Source organism: Mustela nigripes, chromosome 1 (genome assembly GCF_022355385.1).
Source record: "Mustela nigripes isolate SB6536 chromosome 1, MUSNIG.SB6536, whole genome shotgun sequence".
In the NCBI taxonomy this organism is placed as follows: Eukaryota; Metazoa; Chordata; class Mammalia; order Carnivora; family Mustelidae; genus Mustela; species Mustela nigripes.
In genome coordinates, this window is record NC_081557.1 from 103782658 (window position 1) to 103800175 (window position 17518).

The 17518-nt window shown below is 45.8% G+C and overlaps 1 protein-coding gene across 2 annotated transcripts in view; it reads left to right on the plus strand.

The window, feature by feature from the left end:
* The window catches only part of PDGFD (platelet derived growth factor D), a 220710-nt gene that overhangs the window by 189524 nt on the left and 13668 nt on the right, over positions 1–17518 (plus strand). For both annotated transcript variants that reach the window (XM_059418455.1, XM_059418459.1), the window contains exons 4-5: positions 2564–2626; positions 5063–5261. In XM_059418455.1, coding sequence (XP_059274438.1) covers positions 2564–2626; positions 5063–5261 — 262 coding nt within the window. The remainder of the gene's footprint in view (positions 1–2563; positions 2627–5062; positions 5262–17518) is intronic.

Consider the following 17518-nt stretch of genomic DNA (forward strand, 5'->3'; position numbering starts at 1 on the left):
GAAAACGAAGTAAATCTTAGTCACGGAATTTAGTAAGCGTAGATGTAAAATCTAAATCAGTAAGAGTACTTCAGGTGATATCCTCATAGAACCTTCCACCGATTCTCTGCTGTACGTCTTTCCTACTTTTCTTTTACCTTCCCTCTGGACCCTGTTTCATCCAAGCCAGCTATGAGGATGTGAAAGACCAGCACACAGTGCATACTGAGAAGTGTGCTCAGGTGGCCTTGAGAATTGGTTTTCTAATCATTAAAATGAAGAGTTTGCATGAGATAATACTACAGTTCTTTCCAGGTCCATGATTTTGAGATCGTCCCTCTCCTGATGTCACACCTGACCAACACGATCCATCACTTGCGTCCTTGCCATCACTGTGCTGGAGGTTCTCAGACCTGCATCCCAGGTGCTGGTCTCCCTCAAGGGGTCCTCTCCTAGAGCAGACAGCATCCTGAGCTTCAGTAGCTGGATAGAGCACAGGCACCTCAGACGTGCCGTACCCAGCATGACTCACTGATTTTCCCCAATAGCTTCCTTTCCTTACATGTTCCTCACGTTTGTCTAGACGTCTGTCTCTCTTGGAGTCTTCTACCCCGCCTCTCTCGTAAGCAGCCATCTACTTACTCCTCTCCTTACCTGAGTCTACAAGACTCAGCTCCAGGGTCACAGTCTTCATGAAATTTTCCCATGCCCATTTCCTCCTGGGTAAATTTCCTACTGCCTTTGTTGATGTCTCCAGCAAACCCGAATGATAGCACACACCTGAGTTCACTGCAGGAGCTCTTTACCTGGCTATGGATATGTTGACATTCTGAACTCCTCGAGGGGGAGGTAAAGTTTCTCTGTTCCTTGTGATTCCAGTCTCAGCTTAGAATGCATCATCACGCAGTTGGTGACGAGCCAGTATGAAACTGAATGAGTGAAACGAAAATTCTAGGATGTGAGGACTCCTACCGGCATAGGCCCTCCCCCCAACAGTTCCTTCACAACATGGAAAGCTGGTGGCTTTATGGCCCAGTGTCACCTGTTCTCCTGCTTAGGAAGACTTCTGTCAGTGCCAGTCTTCATTTGTGTTCAGCCATCCTTTAGCTGGAGGAATTCACCATTCAGTGTACAGAGACCAATGTTCTCTTTCTTTCTTATCTTTCCTGAGGTAGAGATGAGAATAATGATGTCTTGCCAGTTTTTAACAGATCATTCTTTGAACCCCACATTTGACTTAGTTCTATCTCAGTAAACAACGAAAATTTTTTTAACACAGGCATTTATATCCAGACCAGTCTCATCATGAGCAATTAACAAATGCACTTGCAGCTCCTCAAAATGTTAATGAAATTTAGACCTGATACTTAGCTTCATTCGGTAAGTATACTTGGGTAAATAAGCTGCCAGATTTGAAAATCTGAATTTTTCTCAGCATCGTCTTAAAATACATCCTACTCCCTGGCTTGGCTAGAAGGCATCAACCAAGTTGAGTGGTTTTAGCAGGGTCAAGAAACCATCTGTGACATGTGAAAATGGTAGAAATCAGCTTTTTCTTCCCATTATGTTTTTTTTTAAAGATTTTATTTATTTGACAGAGAGAGATCACAAGTAGGCAGAGAGGGGGAGAGAGAGAGAGAGGGAGGAGGAAGCAGTCTCCCCACCCAGCAGAGAGCCCGATGCGGGACTCAATCCCAGGACCCTGAAATCATGACCTGAGCTAAAGGCAGAGGCTTAACCCACTGCGCCACCCAGGCAGCCCCTCCCATTATGTTTTTAAAGCTACTGGTGCTGGAGTAATTAACAAGAAACACACACAAATTGGAGACAAATTCACCTTTTAAGAGAAGTTCTTTTTCTGAGATCCATTGCTACCACAAATCCTTCAAGGCTTCCTGAGATAACTTTCTCGGGTCGGCCCTTTTTCCTTCTTTCTTTGAGTGGGCAGTACTTTGCCATTCCATGGCCATCGTCTTCCCACTGCCACTCTTCCTGGTGTGTCCTGACAGAGTCAAGAATAACTCTTTGCTGCTGAATTTGTCTTTGAAAAGATCGCTGATATTAGAGACCAGCTCAGGAAGCAGGACTGAACATGATGCAGAACTAGTTCAAGCCAAATCAATATCAATATGGATAATGGACATTATTACTCTTTATTAAGGACCTAATTAAGTGCTAGTTATAATTACATAATTAGTGCATTTAGTTCGTTCTCAAAACTACTCTCTAACTTAAGCATTCCGTACCAGCCTTTTACAGATGGATTGCAGAGGCTAGGTACAGTGCCCCAGGTCACCCAGTGGGCAGAAGGCCGACTTAAATGTGAACTCCCGTCTGCACATTTTCCATTTCACCAGGATTTAGGAGTAAATGTACCCATTATGTCCATAAATGTGCATGTCTTGAATGAGAAGTGTTCTTGAGGAGAGATTCTGAAGACAAATGGTGAACCGTCCAGCAAGTAACCTTATTTCTGTTGTCACTTAGTGGGAAGAAGATTCTGATGGCTGAGATATAGAAACTGTGCACATAATGAATTGCACAGAGGTTTGACTGACTCACATGGATGTTTATTGCCTTCTAGGAAGATTTCCAACCCGCAGCAGCCTCAGAGACCAACTGGGAGTCAGTCACAAGCTCCATCTCAGTAAGTAATTTGCTTTTCTGTTGCCAGAGAAAAAAAGCTGATGGAGAAGCTGAGCTCAACCCCAGAACGGCATCAGCTGCATGAAGGTCCTAGGGCTTTACTCGCAATCATGATGTGTCCTTCCATTTCTTTTATGGTTACAGCGGGCTTTGTTACATGCCCTTCCCCCTCTCTTCAAAAAAGTTCTCAGGAAATGCCAGTACCCATCGTAGGATCACAGGCTAGACAATGACTTCAGTATTTATCAGTTTCAAAGTAGAATGTTCCAACTAGACGACTGTCCAGACATATCAAACATAGAAAACTGGTCCATGAGCCCAAGTTCCAGTGGGGAATTTTGAAATAGTGTTTTGAATATTCCAGGGGAAGCTGTTAACCTTTGTGGTTTTAAGGATCTTTGCAGATGTGAAAAATCCCAGTGTTTACAGTAAGATAACTTAAGTGCAAACCAGGCGTGTGTTCTCTTGGACCTCGAAGTAAAACATAACTCACCCCAAAACTATAAAATGGTTCATGCTCTCCATTTTTTCTTCCACGTTTAGTCATTTCTCAGTATTCTATTTCTCTTTGTTCAGAAAGATCAGACCTTGTTTTCACCAGTCCTCCTATAGGTAGCACGTAGATAGCAAGGAGATACAAGATGATAAATGTAGGTGTTGACTAGAAGGTCAAGAGCATGGAGAAAGCTTGCCCATGGGTCTGACAGCGTCCATGTGGCTGAGTTAAGAGTGGAATTTTTTTTCAAGTAATATTCCATCCTTTGCTCTCTGGGGGATTTTTAAAGAAATTCCTTCAGAGGGCAGGGTTTCCTTACCAATGGATTCTGTGACTAATTCACCTGGTGCGTCCGCTGGACTAGAACAACATGGCCTGATCAAGAGGTCAGTGATGTTTCTAATGGTGATATGAAAAGTCTTTTATTTGTTCTCAACAGCCCCAAACCTCTACGTAAAGCATATTTTGTTTTTGTAGAAAGTGGCTTCTAGTGTTCTGAGCATTTTTTTTTCTTTTACGAATTGTTATTTTAAAGTCATTCAGTTAGCTTTAGAATGGATTTTTATAGATAACGAAAGCTGAATGAGATCAGGTCTACAGGGCTGTGAAAACAGGCAGGACCAGTTAGTTCTTTCTCACAAAAATAGTTTTTAAATAATTACAACAAATAACAATTTATAATAATAATAAAAATGATTTTTAATAATAATAATAATAAAAGCCCTTCCCCATTCCCTTTCCCTCCAGGCATATTTGAAAACTGCTTTTAAGGCACACGTGGGTGGGTTAATGCTTTTGCCATAGAAGGACCACCTGAAAGCAGGCGGGCATCCATTCTCTGGCTTCCGGACCTTTGGACCTCGACTGGTTAACCAGAGAGAAACCCTGAGTTGAAAGTGAGAGTGAGAAGTGTGGGCTTTGCCATCTGAAACGCTGTGGCACGTAGGGGTTCTTGTTAGGACGCTGCCTGAAGTCCCAGGAACGCAAGTGCTCATTAATTCCCTTTCCCGGAGCAGGAGGAGATCTTTGCCCGTGAGGGATCCTATTCGCTTGGCAGTTTCTTGAAAGACCTTTTGAAACCCTTTGTGGCTCTGCTTTCTATTTCCTTGTTATGGGTCATGAATTTGTACAGAGATGTTTGAATCATGGCTCATTGGCCTCTAGATTATCCAAGGGGTAGTGAAGTAAGGGCTTGGGAACTTACATGGGGACATAGTGCACGGAATCCCTCCCAAACTTTCTTTCAGTGTGTTGCATGCCCCATTTAAAGAATATTTCTGAGAGTATTTTAAGGACAGCTGGGATCGTGAGCAAGCATCAGCCCTTTTAAAAATACATATATGTATGCTTCCCGTGAGGATCTCCCAGTCTTGGTCGAGAGCAGGTTTCATGACTAATTATCCTTGTTGATGCCCAGTAAATAAGCTGGTGAACGTGCCAGATTTTATTGGATTCTCTCCAGAGGAGATTCGAGCCCTACTCACATGACCCCTGTGATGTGAGGTGACCCGTGAAGAGGAAACACGGAGACTGAACATGGCGGGAGAGAGTGGATTATGGAAGCAGTTCACAATTTAGATTCTAATGCTTATTTGTGAATGCAGATATGGATGCTTTGGGAGCTCGAACCAGGACATGGGATGATGTAATTTAGATATTGCCACTGAGTCGATATCTTCTTTAATGATTATATTTCAGATGTACTGGAGGTTTTGTGATCTGCCTGGTTTTGATTTGCAAAAATGTGAATGACTATCTTTTCTAATTAATTGCTCTTATTATAAGAACATGGCAGAACTATAGTAGCTTGAGCATGATATCTATGCGTAGAATGTCTCACGATCAGAAGCCTGTTTATGTTCCTTCCGTACACTTGTATGACTATTGTATTTCGTAGCGATGGACCTTCTCTGAGTACACTGAGCTGTATGTCACCCTTAGGGGGTATCCTATCACTCTCCATCAGTAACGGACCCCACCCTCACGGCGGACGCCCTGGACAAGACAGTCGCAGAGTTTGATACTGTGGAAGACCTACTCAAACACTTCAATCCAGAGTCATGGCAGGAAGACCTTGAGAATCTCTATTTGGACACCCCCCATTATCGGGGCAGATCCTACCACGACAGGAAGTCAAAAGGTAAGAGACAGACCCCTGGCAGTTCTTCCTGAGCACACAAGACCACTGATAGTAACTCTCAGTGAGGACTAAACTCGCAATATATGTAACTCACTAAAATCAGAGGATTACTGCCAGTCTTGTTCCTTATCTCTCCGACAGCACCTTCAGATGAGGTTCTGGGTTTATCAAAAACTGTTTTGTTTGTACTGGATTAAAAAAGAGCTAGAAGAAACTTTGTAAAATCGTCTGGACCAGCTTCTTGCATCTTGGCAAGTAAGATATTATTAGCCTCGCTGTCACTGGAAGGAAGTGTGTTGGTACAAGCTGTGTGGCCTGTGGGCAGTAGAGAGAAGATGAGCATCATGGTCTCTCACCCCTAGGGCCAGTGCCCATGTATGTGGTGGTCCGCTGGGCCTCTCCAACAGATGTGAATGTTGATTTAGCTCAGGACTCGATGATGGTAAGATAGGCTCCTGGGAAAGCAGTGGTCAGAGCTCTTTGGAAGCTTTCACGTTTTCCCATTCAGTGTCTATATTCTTGAATGATTTTATGAAGGTCTACTGTGTGCTTGGTGCTCTGGAGGCTTCGTAGGACGTACATGTCCCAGAGAAGACTCAAGGAAGGCATGGGGTGACTTGGAGGGGGTGGTCTGGGCATGCGTTCCACTGGAAGTTTCAGACAAACATCATGAGGGGAGGAGAGAGGAACACTCACAAGAAAACATCTTGAGTTAAAACAATAATACTGAAAGTCACAAAAAATTAGTATCTTACTCATACGTCTGAGCAATAGGATCTGAGATGAGGGTGTTTCTTTGCATGTTTAAATTAATAGTGAAATATCTTGTAATGACTTTTATTGAATAAAACTATAGTTTCTAACCCTTTTCATTCTTGCTTTATTTGCTAAAATTTATCATTGAAATTTTCACTAAAAGTCTCATAAGGCTCGTTTTCACCACAGATGTGAAGGTATTTTGCTAACATAGAGCTTGTTTCCTACAGTTTATAATGTCAGGGGCGCTTTGAAGAACCATGAACTTGGCCTGCTCTGGTAGAAAATGCTTGTGTCAGTAAGCATGAGCTGTTAGAGCATTTGTCCTGGAATGACTGATTAGTTAGATCCTGCCTGGGCCTGCAGCTTATGGCTCAGGTCTGGAACTTTATCTACTTTATCTACTTAAAACACACAGTGAAGGGGTGGACAGGGAGTCCCTGGCGTCCTTGACATCCTGGAGATATGCCGTAGGCAGATCGCCGGAGCTCTCAGAGTCTCCCCGGGTCTCAGGCTGGATTCAACTCAGATAAGAAATTGCTTTTCTGTAGTGTTGCTGTCTTTAGGTCTCACTTACATCAACTTGAAGGAAAGTAAAAGATTCACAGTGTTTTGAAAACCCCGAAAAAAACAGGAAGAGATGGTAATGGACAAAGAAATGAAAAACTCTGACTCTTTCTTAGCTTCCGTACGATAGCTACCTGAGGAGCAATTCTGCTTGGTACCTATCATTTGGATTTTTTAAATTAAAAAATCACCTAAATCCATTACTTTCTTTCCCCCAGAACTTATGTTGAGTTGGAGGCAGAGTGTCCTATAAACTCTGCCGTTTATAGGTATTGTGACGGTCCAGCAAGTCGCTGGTCTTCCTGTGCCTCCATTTCTCCAGGCAACGTGTGTGATTACATCTACCTCCGGTGGTCATTAGCAGGGCCGTCGAGAGCCCCTGCACATAGTACTTGTGCAAGAAGCATCAGCTAGCTCTGGCTACTGAGGATTCCAGAATATATTTGCATCGCTGTGCTGGCAAAGCCTTCCTTGTCCCTCATCCTCTCCCTCTGAAGCCCGCCACCTCAGAGTCTGGAGTCCTGGGGACGTTACGGCCTTCCTATGCCTACTACTGCAGTTAACTGTGTCTGGTGTCTTCTGTAAGGCAGTGTGAGATCCTAGGACCTCCAGGTCCGAGTAGTAAGTCAGCTGGGGAACGGCAGGAAGCCCGCGCGTCTGGTCCCAGCCACACTGACTCCCGGCCTCTGGGGGTGGGCTGAGCAGTCGGTGCTGTTTTACGGCCCATGGGAGACTGAGACCCATCCTGAGTGGCAGCCAACGCTGAGGGCATGGTGTTCGACATTGTTCATCTGTATCTCGGGCTCTCAGCACAGCCTCCGTGAATGTGTGTGGAATTAAAGATATTAATCCAGCAGGAGCATTTATCCAAAGTTTGCAAGAACCCGCCCCATAAGACTGAGGACTGTAGCTTATTAAGAACGCCTCTGGTCCTGACAGAACCTCGCAAGAACTCTCAAGGTGACGTTCCGTGTAGTCCTGACGGAGTCAACACTTCTTTCCCCGGTTGGCTTGGGTTCCATTTCTTAATCTCTTGTTTAGAATGGCCCTAAGGCGGGTCTGTACTGTTTCTGGAAGCCCTGGCCAGTGTCCACGGTCCCTGCGCTTGTATAAACGTGCTGACTTCATTGTTTATCATTCTGCGCCCACCACACCACCTGCATGCCTGTCTCACACACGAGGACAAGTCTGGTTTAACGTCTCAGCTGTCGCTGTCAGCTTTTCAAACTCAAGAAGTACAAACTCATGGTTTCTGATCTGTTGTATAAGGAAGGAAGCAGTGAATGCAGAGTGGGGACAGAAACATAGTTACAGATAAGGGAGGTCTGTTGGATGGCTAATAAAAGAGTGAACTTTGTAGGATCCTGAAAAAATTTCCTCTTGTCAGTATGATAATTCTTTAATGCTGTAAAAAGCAAGTATTGGTTATGGATAGCTGTTGAATATCCATTCCTCTGATTTGTCCAGATGGATCAAAGGGACATTTTTTGTGATATCAAAGAGAGGATTCTAAGATGACCCTCCAATGTGAATGTACAAACACAGAGTCTTATAAACGCTAAAATAAAACACAAACACCCTGGGTGTGGAATGTTTGTAACGAGGTAGGGATAGTACCTATTTAGAATTAATGTGTATGCTTCGATTTTAGTGTTTGTTTGAAAGCAGATTTGGTGACAGGGAGATTCAAGGTCTTTCTAGGAAGAGAGTTGTACATGGAGAGCAAGAGGTCAATGAAGTTTGGGGAAAAGAGGAAGAGAAAAGGGACAATAACCTCGCCACATATTGGAGCCAGAACTTCAGCACCTAAAGTCGACTTTTCAAAAATTCGCAAATAAAAGAGAAGCCCAGACTTGTGTATTGCAGCTTCTGGACTGAAGACAACACTACAAGCCCATGTTTCCCATGTTCTGTGTCTTAAGGGATATGGAGAAAGAGACGACAAGGATTATCAAAATTTGTCCATAACTGTAGTTCCACAACTCAGTTTTTACCAATAATTTCAACCTCATACTTTCACTGAAAGCTGCCAAAAAGTTAAAAAAAAAAAAAAAAACAAGTTCAAGTTGCATTTACTTTTTCTGATGACTCTGCTAATAATAAAAAACATTTGTACATAATTAGGTAAAAAGTTACATGGATCTTCTGCAAACTATAATCATCGCAAGACCATGGTGGCCTAAACGAAACCACACTGTGATTTCTTTACAGCCACAATCCTTTGAATTTAGGGGCAGCACAACTTTATTCAACTTCATAATGGATTTTAGATATCTTTCACTTAAAAATGATCAGTCTTACACTCTATTAGAGTGGAGAGCTCATTGAGATGCCATGTATGGTGCTCGCTTCGGCAGCACATATACTAAAATTGGAATGAGATGCCGTGTATGGTCATTGACAATGTAAATGAGATCTGTTGGGTTTTGTTTTGGTTTTTTGGTTTTTTTTTTTTAACTTATTCCAGAAGAACTTGACTTTCCCCAAACATTTTGTGTCATAGGGAAAAAATCCAACAAATTAGAACAAGGGAGAAGCCTATTTTCACAGCATCAGTGTTGGTCTTCAACTATGGATACAATTTTTGGAGCATTCCAACCTAATAGTTGTTTTTTTTTTTAAAGATTTTATTTATTTATCAGAGAGAGAGTGGGAGAGAGTGAGCACAGGCAGACAGAATGGCAGGCAGAGGCAGAGGGAGAAGCAGGCTCCCTGCCGAGCAAGGAGCCCAATGTGGGACTCGATCCCAGGACCCACTGAGCCACCCAGGCGTCCCCCAACCTAATAGTTTTGAACGACAGTTTTACTTACCACAAGTAAATGCTTCCCCAAAGGGTTGCTATTTTTTAATGCATGTGACAGAATTCATGTGCACTCTTCTTTTAAAAAAAAAAATCAGCATTTCTACATTAAGTGGAATAAACATATTGATATTAAATCGATTGTAAGTGATAGAGTTTGAAATATGTTATTTTTTAAAGGATTTTGTCTATTTACTTGACAGAGAGAGACAGCGCGCAAGGGAACACAAGCAGGGGCAGAAGGAGAGGGAAAAACAGTCTCTCCACTGAGCAGGGAGCACAAAATGGGGCTCGATCCTGGGACTCCAGGATTGTGACCCCAGCCGAAGACAGACGCTTAACCAGCTGAGCCCCCCAAGTGTCCCTGAAATATGTGATTTTTACAGACTCTAAGTGGTTGGGGGTTCTAACCCTGGGACGGTTAGTAACCCGTTTGAGAGGCTCTGATACCAATTCTGTGATTTCTCACATGGCATTATTTTTCTCTACGATCTAAGCCACTTGACTTCTTAATTTGAAGACGATCTGTGGGTGAGCAGCTAGCCTAGAATCTGAGGGTTCAGTGACATACATACATTTAAGATCAAAATGTTTGACTTGGTTCTGAATTCTCCCAGGTCAAAATACTTCTAATTTTTAAGTTTGTCATTTATTGCCACTTCTTTGTCATGCCCTTGTCTACGAACTAGGACAATCAAGTTTTGTTCTTTCAAATATGATTTCGAATGAGGGAAATAATTTCATAGCATATTAAGACGTGAACGTAGTCTAGAACGGGCTGAAGCCATCACGACACCAATGCCTTCACTTGGCCTATTTGCTATCTGGTAGCAACCTGCCGGGGGCCTTTGGCTGACACTAGTGATGAATCCGTTGAGTCAGTCTGGAGATAACATCCCCTGTAACTATCTCTGTGTCAATTAAACGAGGTACAGGGGACGTTAAATCAAAACAGATTTATTTTTCTAATTTCTGAGGTTGAAAGAGGGTCGGTTTCCTTGAACCTGCTGAACCATGTCGTAGGCCCCAAGTAAAAGCCGTCCTTATCTGGACGAAAATTGTCTTCCACAAATTTGATGGAATGGGAGCAGGAGAACGGCTGCAGCAGCAGGAAAAGCGTGGACTCTGTCGTCAAGTACACTTGTGATAAAATTCTAACTCACATCCGAAAGAACTGTGGCCTCGGGGAGTTACTGGTAGCCCGTGGGCGGCCGCGTTCTGCCCTTTGCTGGACGGCTCTAGTTACAACCACTTTGCAAAGCTGTGCTGGGATGAACAAGAGACACTAACACGGGCCCTCGGCACGTTACAGCTACTACTGTTACTTAGGTAAAACGGCACAGAACCAAGATATTTCTGTGAACTCTTCTGCTTTCTTCCCTGGAGGGCGGTCAGATAATCATCGCTAATCTGAAGAGCCTCCTACGGAGTATCCAAATATTGCCAGGTTTAAGGATCCGTAAAATCAGTCCACTCCTTACAAGTTTACAAAATAATCGATCGGCAAGTACTAAACTTTTCTAGGATACTGTTGACCCAGAAACTTTTCTGGCTTGTTAGATGTTTCCTTTGAAAAACACTTTTTTTTTTTTTTTTAAGAGTTCAGCCCCTGTTGATGACCCATAGGACTTGAAAGGATCTGGATTCCCCACTCCGTTCGCCAGAAAGCGTTAAGGAAAGACGCATTTTTGTTGATCACATTGTGTGTATCTGTGCGGGCTCACGTAAAAGCTTTGAAGGAAGTCTTCGTGCGGGGACAAGGATTTGGGTCCTTTGCCTCCTGGCGCCTCGCTTTCCTCCTACATGATGAGGTTGTCCGCCTTTGTGGGTATCCTGACCCCCTTTTATTGCCCATTACCCCCCTCCCATGAGAGCACAATTGACTGGAAAACATTTAATGGTGGAGAATAGTAGGTAACTTTGGTGTCTGGGGTGACGTGTGTGCCTTTCGCCCAATGGTCACTCTGGCTAATGATGGATGTCTTTGCCTCCTGGGTCCCTTATCCACTTTTTCTGGGAAGCATCCTTTTGTCCTGTGCCCCTGTGGATGCAGGGAAAGCGCACACCCTTCCTACAGCACACACTCCTTTCAGAACCACCAGTGCTGGGAAAACCAGCCCATTGACTCTTGACTTACAAAGGACCATGTTAAGCCCCAGGGAATTAAACTGAACACGCATGCCTTCTGACATGGGGGGGTCGAGGTGAACGTGATGCTCCTTCCCTTAGTGACCCCGACTGCAGCATCGGAGCTGTTTGGGGCATCCTGGGCTTAACCCTACTCATTTATCTCTTTTATTCATTGTGACAGTGTTGTGGGGGACACCTGCCGAGGGCTAGGGTTTGGATCTGTGCTTCAGACACCCTTCACTCATTCAATTTTTAGATTTTTTAAAATTTATTTTCAGCATAACAGTATTCATTATTTTTGCACCACACCCAGTGCTCCATGCAATCCGTGCCCTCTCTAATACCCACCACCTGGTTCCCCCAATCTCCCACCCCTCCTGCCCCTTCAAAACCCTCAGATTGTTTTTCAGAGTCCATAGTCTCTCATGGTTAAGATTGTATTTATTTTAGAGAGAGAGAGAGAACATGAGAAGAAGGGGTAGAGGGAGAGAAAGAGAGAGAGAATCTCAAGAAGACGCCACACTGAGCGTGGAGCCTGACGTGGGGCTCGATCCCACGATCCTGAGATCAAGACCTGAGCTGAAACCAAGAATGGGACGTTGAACTAACTGCATGACCCAAGCGCCCCTTAACTCATTCAATCTTTATACATTTCTTGGCAGGAAAGTACCGTTATTGCCAATTTATACACTAAAAGAAAATCAGAATGTCTGATGGTAGCTGCAAAGGAGAGAGTCGTGCCACGGACTGGGGTTTGTTCGCTGCCCAGGCCAGGCCTTGGGGAGCTCAGCGGTGTTTGAAGCTCCGAGACTCGGTCTCTTCCGTGAGAGAAAGATGTTTCAAGACCCGCTTGATTCTGATTCCCCTCCTAGCTTGTTTTCCTGTTTCTTGTTGCATTGATGGACTTCACACGTCCTACCAGGTCACAGTTCTTAGAGTTCAGAGAATTGCCGTCTGATGGTATCAGCGGCCGTCTTGCCTCATTCAGCACCTTGCAGACGGCCGTGCACTTACCCCCTTTGTTGCACGTGTTTGTCAAATGCCTACTCTGTGTCCAGCGACCTTAGGCAGGTCGGTTAAGTTCTCTGCCTGTCAGTCCCCACATCTATCAGTTGGGGACAGTTGTGTCTCCCATGAGAGTTTGTTACCAGAAGTCACTGAGAGTTGCACATATGACAGCATCTCACAGAGAACCAGGCACACAAAAGGTGCTCAGTACCTTTCTATTTACGTTTTTAAACCCCGAAAATTCACTGTTGTCTGATTGGGAACCTGGTGACATAGGTTAATCACTATAAATACACGTGGTAAATATGTCCGTTCTTGAGAAACTAAACCAGCAAACGGAGTCGTGAAATTCATGATTTTAAGTTTAAGATATCCTGATATTTTCTCATTAAAAGTTATAAAGTCATTGCTCTCTCCAGATTTATTTGTGCTTCCAAATGGGGGTTGAGGTGTGGAAACAGTTTTCACAATTATGGGCTGATTTATGGAAGAGGGAGTCTGAAAATCACAATGAGGTGTAATGTCCGTAAAAATGAACAGACTCCTCCTGGGGAATTTATGAACCTTGAAAGGGGCTGAGAAACCCTAGTTACTTGGTATAAAATACTACAATTACTCATCTATTCCCCTTCCCGCCCACCCTCTCCCAAAGCCTCATAAATCTAGGGTTGTAGAATCAAAGGCTTATTTTTAGTGTGTTCCGTAACACATTGTAGCCCTTCTCCCCATGGGGCAGAGGGCGCGTCGAGCCACGTTATCTGAAAGCGAGCCTTCCTGACGCCCTCTTCTCCCGGGGGCACCGCTTCTAGATTCTGTGGGTCTCAGAGCCAGTCATTGCCACGCGTCATGGTTCCTCCTTGGTAGAGCCGGTTCTCCAAGGCTAGTTTCTCTGTCCTGCACCAGCAGCAGTCTGATTCCTTCAGATAGTGCAGCAGAAAACTGGACTGAGGAGTAGGGCTACCAGTGTCCGCAACGCTCTCTGACCTTGACTTTAAGTTTATGGGTATCCATTCAGAGTCTCGGAAGTCTTCTGATTTAAGGAAAATCTGGTGAAGTCCCTACTTTACCAGACAGAAAACACCTGTCTGGTGAAGTAGGGACTTCAGTTGTTTTTACTGGCCTTGGTTATTCCAGACATCCTGAAATGGCACACATGCTCTGTCCTCAGAGATGCCGTACGTCTTTCAGCAGGATTTGGTTGAAACCAAATGGTTTTAGGAGACCAGGTTGAAACCAGATGGTTTTAGGAGAGCAGGACTTAAATGACCTCCGTTCGGGCTAAGCCCTAGGAGAGGAGGAATCAAACGGTGATTAACTCTCTGCTTCCATGAACCTTATATTTTAATGGAAGAGAAACGCCTAAATAAAAGAAAGGGGCAAAGCAAGGTCTTTGAAGTAAGGGCTATGGCAGAAGGCAGAGAAAGTGTGGTGAGCCTGTAGCAGGCGATCAGAGGAGATGGAGGCTGAACATGGCTTTTGACTTGAGCCCTAGAAGATTAAAATGACATAGTCGACTTGAGTGCTAGGGAAAGTGAACTAGAATGACAAAAGCATGGTCTTAAAAAGTTACATATATATTTTTTATATATAAAATATGTATTTTTTATATTTTAAATTTGTTTTTATATATAACATATGTATAACTTATATACATGTAATAGGTATATATACATGCATATATAGCCCTACTTCAAGCACACAGACTTCCCACGCCTTCAGCACATGCTGTGTGTGTGTGTGTGTGTGTGTGTGTGTGTGTGTGTGTGTATGGTAATATATTGGTGGTGTGTGGCTGCTAAAAGAGTTTATAAAGAATTTGAGCACTGTGAAGTCTTGGTCTGGTTGTTAGAAAATGCTTCCTGGCTCTAAGAACTTGGGGAAGTCTAATTGGAGACCCAGGGGAGTCCGGGAGATCAAGCAAAGGCTGGGGACACACGCAGCCGAGTGGCGACGGTTGGAAGACCAGCACGGCGAAAGCCGCCAATCAACTTGACCCCCAGGCGCTGACCCAAGGGGATCATCTCCCTGTTAAGCAAAACAAGCAGCAAATCAAACCTGCGTAGAGAGAAAAAAATAAAAAACAAAACCAAAAAAACAGTGCTTTCCTACATTCAGAAGGAGGACATTATTTTGTTTCGCAGAGAATTTTTGTATTCACCAAAAACCTTGAAATAGTTTGACTGGCGCCCATGCCGTGTGCCAAGCTCGTGGGTCCTCCCGCAGGCACACATCGGAGACACTTTGTGCTCGGTTCCAGCCCGGGGGGCCCACGGGAAGAAAGCAGATACTGCAAGGGAGCAGGTCAGAGGAACGCTGTGGTTTCCTGGTGTGTAGAAAAGTTGTTTTTACGCCGTGGTGTCGTGTGCAATCGCATTCCGTCGGAAGAAACAATGTTCACAGCTTGGTTAAAAAAGGCTTTAGAACTGAAAATGCTTACCCGCCACCTGAGCTTTGCGTGAGCCCCAATCGCTGGTCACAGATCACTGTAACAGATACCATAATAATGGAAGAGTCTGAAATATTGTGAGATTTATCAAAATGCGACAAAGGGGACAAATGCTGATTTGTACAACTCGTGTTGCCACACCCCTCCACTTTGTGAAAAGGGCGGCATCTACAAGTATCTGCAAGTGTGGTGAAGCGAGACTTGACACCGCGAGGGAGGTGTGCCTATCCGGCTGTATCTGTCCCGTCAAAACGGTCGTTAGGGCCCCAGCACGGGTTCCCTCTAAAGACAGATTTTTGTTATCAATCCGTTCAGCTCTCGGCGTGGGCTTGCGACCGGTTTTCATGGCTAAGGCCACAGTCTGGCAAGGGCAAAAAGGTGCTTGTCTCCATGTCTTCTTCAGATGCAGATCGTGCACAGACGTGGGCTCCTTCCGTTTGGGGGCGATGGAGAAATGCATTGTGTTGTTTGATGCCAAAGAAGAAAGTAGGCTCTAGGTGGTCAGCCAGAACCTGGCGTACTTCTCCTGCGGAACCCAATAAATGAGTGTGTGTGCTCGGGGCGCACAGGCTTGGGGGTACGTCACTGGCAACATCTTGAAAATGGCAGGTCACGGTCTGTCACAGACTTGGGAAACCTGGTCCTTGGGACAGCGAGTGGTCCTCCAGTGGGGAGACCCCAGCATGGTTCATGGAAGCTGTTCTTTGCCCCCACAACCCCCTGCCCGCCTTCAGATCCTCAGACCACAGTCAGAAGCGTGCAGAGGCAGGAGAAAGCCTGGATTCAGACTCTAGCCTGGGCGGCTGGGATCATCCAGACCAGGCTGACTATCCATCCTGTCCTGCCACACTGGAGCCTCCGTGGGTTGGAGACTGAATGCTCTCTCCTGCTTGACACGTCCCCAGTGTTCAGACCCCAGAACTCATCACAGCACAAGGATCTCCAGCGAAGGACCTGTGTTTGAGGCCAGGGCTACAAAAAGAGGGCCTCTCCCACTGCCCTGTGCCGGGCCCCACATTGGACTAATATGTCCAGGGAAAGCCTCTGAGGACAGTGGCCCCTTCTCGGCCCTTTGAACAGATTGTCAGTGCCCAGCCTGGAAAACTGATGTCGAAGATCCATGGAAAGACAAGACTCAAATTCAAAAGGACAGCAAAAGAAGAATTGTAACATTATGTACACCAGGGTGAAATAAGGGAAAATAGATGAAATTCCAGGGCCCTTGAATCACATTGGGGACTTCCTTGCTGCCCTGTCCTGTTCCTGTCTGGAGACCGAAGCAGGAATGGAAAGCAAAGCCCTCTCCCTGGATCTCCCTCCAGAGGCTCAAGCCAAGCCCCCATCCTGGGAGGCCCCGACGTTTGCTCACCACTCCGCCTGCTGCCCGGCGTCCTGCTCCGGGCGCCGCCTCATGCGTCCCCTTTGACGGAGAGCTCAGTGTCCCCTGCAGAACGCCCACAGTCACGTCTGCAGCTGTTTGCATCTGCTCAGAAGCACGTTTTATGCCAAGTTCTATATTGAGTGCCTTGGTGGTTTCAGTCCCCAGAGACACAGGGCTGCTGGATGCCAGGGAGTCAGCCCGGGCCACAGCCAAAGCGATCACGTCGGTACCTGAAGCTAGAATGGACGGCGTCGTACATCTCTTCCCAGTGGGCAGGGAACTGGGGGGGGGGGGGGGGGGAACCAGTGCTGGTCAGTAAAGCACTTACGTGATGTGAAGAGTCCTGCTTCCAGACAAGGCAGGAGGACGTGCCTCTCCCTGGTTTGCTGAGGGCACCTTGAGGCTTAGCTACATCTCCGGGAGAGGCATGCTGTCTCGGGGCTCTGGGCTATCCCGGGGAGAAGGCTGCACCTGTTCCCGCCCCAGACGTCCTGCGGCACCAGGGAGCTCTTCTTCCTTTGGTTTTCGGAGACAGCCATGCCCCCGTTCTCCTAGATGTGCCAGAAGCTGGGGCCAAAGGGGGAAGAGCTCCGAAGCCCAGTGTCCCATTTCCCATTCACCTTAACAGGGTGGGGGGGACGGTGAAGTGCGGTGATGGGTAGAAGGTGCCTCATGGGGGGCTGACCTGGAGACCCTCAGCACGCGCCCTCCTGCCTGTCCCCCTCTGCCTTCCTGCACCCCAACCCCTTCTCCTCGCTAACAGCACCTGTTGACTGCTCAGCGGTCGACCAGATAGACCCCCGTTAGCATCCTCGGCAGCTGCAGCCGCCGGGTGCACAAGCCCCGTCCATGGCATGGCACTGCGCCAGCCAGCGTCACTGTTTGTCTCAAGGTGACACTTGGAATGGATGACGGCGGTGCTTCCTAATGCATTTACGTAATCCTTCCTGCTTTGCTGGCAGTTACTTCCAGGGCTTTAGCAGCAATAAAACTGTTCCTTTCCCAAGACACAGTTCACTCGATTTAAATCTGGATTGATTATAGCTAAACTTAGGACACGTCTTTACAAAGGAAGGAAAAAACCAGCCATACATGATGCACAGAAGTTATTCAGCATTCCTTCAGCTGCCCCCTTCCTGCCTTCCCCCCCCCCCCCCCCCCCCCCCCC